Source organism: Gossypium hirsutum, chromosome A03, assembly GCF_007990345.1.
Source record: "Gossypium hirsutum isolate 1008001.06 chromosome A03, Gossypium_hirsutum_v2.1, whole genome shotgun sequence".
Taxonomy (NCBI): Eukaryota; Viridiplantae; Streptophyta; class Magnoliopsida; order Malvales; family Malvaceae; genus Gossypium; species Gossypium hirsutum.
Window position 1 is genome coordinate 92,510,829 of NC_053426.1, and position 4,022 is coordinate 92,514,850.

Sequence of the window (4,022 nt, forward strand, 5' to 3'; positions counted from 1 at the left end):
AATTAAATCTCAAAGAGTGTATTATAAGAACCAAAAATTAAAATTGGATTAATTTTATATAATCTAGAAAAAAAAAATAAAAGGTTAGACACTATGTTAATAATGTAAATAAGAAAACCATATTCCCAAGTCAAAGAAGGCCTTCGAAAAAAGGTTGACATTTCAATTAATAGAGTAACATCAACATTTAAATGTTAATAAATAATTTCTATCGAATCTTAACTTGATATTAATATTATTATCAATGTAAAAAAACATGAATTCAAATAAGATGAAACACATGTATCCTTCTATTGAATAGAAAAAGGTTAATAAATAATTTTTTCCTATTTTCTAAGACGGATAACATTATTAGTTGGTAAAACTTTGAATCATGAGCTTGGTAAAGTTAGTCCATGATGTTGGCCTGTGACATCTTGGCGCCTTTGCATGTTTCCCTCATGGAGATAACACCAAAAATGATGGAAAAAAATTTGTGATTTGCAGTATCATAAAAACAAGAATCTGAAATCATTTCTTCCGCCGCCACCAATCCGGAATTTTCAACCTTCTATTTCTATGTACAGCAAGTTGGGCACCGGGAAGCTTGTGCTTTACCTGTCTCCATATCATATAGACTGCATCCTCCTCCTTCGGAGGGTACTGGAATTCATAATGATGGGAAACCTGCTTAAGCCGCTTCCACATTTCAACCCATCTATCCTTTGGAAATTGGCGCAGCTGATTCACCAAATAACCCGGTTCTAATGCCTCTTTCATAGAGAAGAAAATTGAGAATTTAGTGTAGTCGATTTCGTCCTCAAAGGGAAACTCAATTTTGTCACTGACTATCACAGGTACACAATGGCTCACAATCGCATCAAATAGTCGGCAAGATGATGGAGTGTCCCCTGCAGGATGCAGACAGAATTTCGACAACCGCATTCCCTTTGTAGACTAACACACAAGAAGGCAAAAGAAATAAGATGTATAGCATAGCATAGTTATAACATTAAACATTTATTAGAAAAATACAAATCGACTCGAAAGTTTTCCAGCATCTCGAAAAGCATACTTTGTTTTAAAATTTTTAATGTGTTTGAAAGGATGATTGCAAGTTCTGAAATTATACTTCCTGGGGATTAGATAAGCAGAATACCATTTTAATGTTTGATGGAGTTGCTACACTCTTTTCATAACGAACATCATTGTTACCGGTCAATATCTTTGCAAGTTTGACTCGAATTTTGCCTTCCTGCAACAGAAATAGTCTTGATGAGTAAAATATTCAGATTGCACAGAAATTTTACAAATGGACTATTTGCGTCTTAAAAACTACCGTAGAAATTTTACAAATGGACTATTTGCGTCTTAAAAACTACCGTACATCTTTCCTGACTGTATTTCCCCGGAAGAAAAGAAGGGTGGTTCGGTTCTCATATGGGTCTAGAGGGTCATCATCTGTGAAGGATTTCACAACGTGTACATAAGGGGAAACCACATCTTTGCTTAGAGTTGCCATGGTACGGGGATATCGACCAAAGTCTACAACAATAAGGATAGAGGCATTCAACTGCTGTCGAAGAAATCTGAAAGCATTTGGATGTGTCATGGGAATAACATGGTCTCTTCCTCCAGACCTTTGATAGTACTTGGATTGTCGCAAGATTTCCAGTAATTCAACCTAAAATGAGAAGAAATGTTCATTCCACTAATTAATAGATGCTCCCTCCACCAAATTCAAATGTCGCTTAATGGTAGCAAACTAGCAATGCATGGTACAGATAAAACACAAACCATGAACTGCAAACTAGAGAAGCTCCTCAGCAAAGTAAGGAGGATCCCACAACCTGTGTAAGGTCCAAATTCTTGTCTACTACTTGCTTGCAAATAGCAACAGACAACATATAAATGTTAAACAAAGATTGACAGAAAACAGTACACTCTTCGAGGTAACGCGAGAAGCATGGAATAGATCATGCTTTGTCTAATAATCATACCATCAATCACAATCGATATTGGAACCATTAACAAAGGATGGAATGCATCATGGCCAAAAGACAAACTCAAGTTACAATGTCTAGAGTTTATACGTGTTTGAAAGCTATATTTCATTAATCAATTCCAAAATATCAAACCTTTTATCATTCCACAACGCTATGCTAGTTCCTAATGACTAAACCATTGGGCTAATTCTTCTACAAGTCAAAAATACCAGCAAAGCATCATTTACTTTCGTATAATCAATTACCAAATTCATCCTTGTTCCATTTTAGCGAATGACTGATGACTATGGGTTAAAGAAGTTCAACTTATATACATAGGGAAAGTACTAGGAGGCTGGAAATTCAATATCAGTGAGGGAAGTGCTTCAAATTGGAACTATGAAAAAAATACTAACCAATTGTGTTGTTTTATTAACTTTTAGGATCAAAACTTAAACAACTCAAATACAACTCCCTAAATCTAGTTTCTTTTCTTTTACTCAAACTCAGTAAACCAATTAATCGCATGCCTATTTAAAACCAGAAGCTTCCAGACAAAATTCCAGCAAAAAAGCGCATCAAACCGTAATTGATAGAAATTAAACAGTTTAAAATGATCAATGAAGGTTTTAAGAACCTGTAATCGGCGGTCGCCTTCCGTCGCAGCATCCGTCATGTTATGGCCGTGCGTAGTAACACTCATCGAGGAGAAAAAGGGCACAAAAAAGGCGTCCGCAGTCGCGGGATCCGAAACCCTGACCGCCTCCCTCTCTTCTCCGCCTTTGCCATCGTAAAGCAGGGACGCCATCAGCCAATACTCCACGCTGTGTTGCCTCCTTACCCCTGCTCTCGCGGGCCACGGAGGCAAATTCTCCATGGTCACTGGACCCGATTCCTTGGAGTACCGACGGCCCATCATGCCGACGTGGAATTTCCTAGGGAGATCGTACATGTAAACGCGAAGGGGACGACCGGTTGCACAGAGTGAGCGTGGAGCCGGCTGTACAGGGAAGAAATATGATCTGAGATCAAAGGTGCCGAGATAGATTGAACATGAAATCAAGAAGGTAATCGCCAATGTCAAACAAATTGCAACTTTACCGTACATTGTTCTGAAAAAAAAAAAAAGAGTTCGAGAACGAGAGCGAGCGAGTGAGCGAGAGAGAGAGAGATCTCCCTTTGTTTTTTTCGCTTACCGTCTTTTAACTGTTTTTTTGTCCAGTTAACTGACTGTCCGTTCTGTTATTTTAATTTTTTGGTCAAAATTTCTCACGAGTCCATGTACTTTGGCCAAATTAGATATTTAATCCCTATATTTAAAATTTTTAAAATTAAATCCTCTTAAATTTCGATTTAAAGATCCTAATCCAATCGTCAACACATTAGTATTTATAGTAAAAAATTGTCAACTTAATATGTTCATTTTCTATGAAATTATATGGCATATCGTATGAGAGTAATCTAAAGAACATATCTTCATTAAAAAAATACTACGAGTGCCTTAGCTAGACGAGTGTTTCGAGGTAATAATGGTACTTAGGTCATTGGCTATGATAGAAATGTAAGGATGTCTACAATAGCTCAAGCTTAATTACGGGTAATTTTCGATGAAAAATGTGACTAAGGAGAATAATGTTAGAATATGAAAACTCTACAATAGCACACATGATTAAAGGATCAAAGAGCAATGTGAAAGGCAATGGAAAGTGCAAATGGGTCATATATTCTCACAAACAAATTCAAATGTAGACTTTAGGGCTAATTTAGCTTCTAATTGTGAGCCATGTTTATGTAGTTTTGATAGACTTCCCATAGAGGAATTGTATGCTATAGTTTTGAATAATTTAAAGGGCCTTGCCCTCCCTATATTACCAAAAAAAAAAACACAGATTTTGCGATGGGCGGGGCATAAAAATCATGGATGTTGCATGGTATATCTGTTAGTATTGTTACTTCCAGGTATTAAGATCATGATTGTCACTTGTTGCGTGGAAAATTTGTACTACTGAAAAATAATAAGATAGTAAATATTTTATATTAATATTTAATTTTTTTAAA

The 4,022-nt window shown here is 36.2% G+C and overlaps 1 protein-coding gene across 1 annotated transcript; it reads right to left on the minus strand.

Moving 5' to 3' along the window:
* Positions 1-205: 205 nt before the first annotated feature.
* On the minus strand, positions 206-3,160 carry LOC107886455 (probable arabinosyltransferase ARAD1). Its single transcript, XM_016810418.2, has 4 exons — positions 2,602-3,160; positions 1,367-1,663; positions 1,139-1,234; positions 206-936 (listed from the first exon to the last, which is right to left on the minus strand). The coding sequence occupies exons 1-4, from the start codon at positions 3,070-3,072 to the stop codon at positions 511-513; spliced, it is 1,290 nt and encodes a 429-aa protein (XP_016665907.1). The 5' UTR covers positions 3,073-3,160; the 3' UTR covers positions 206-510.
* Positions 3,161-4,022: the final 862 nt, after the last annotated feature.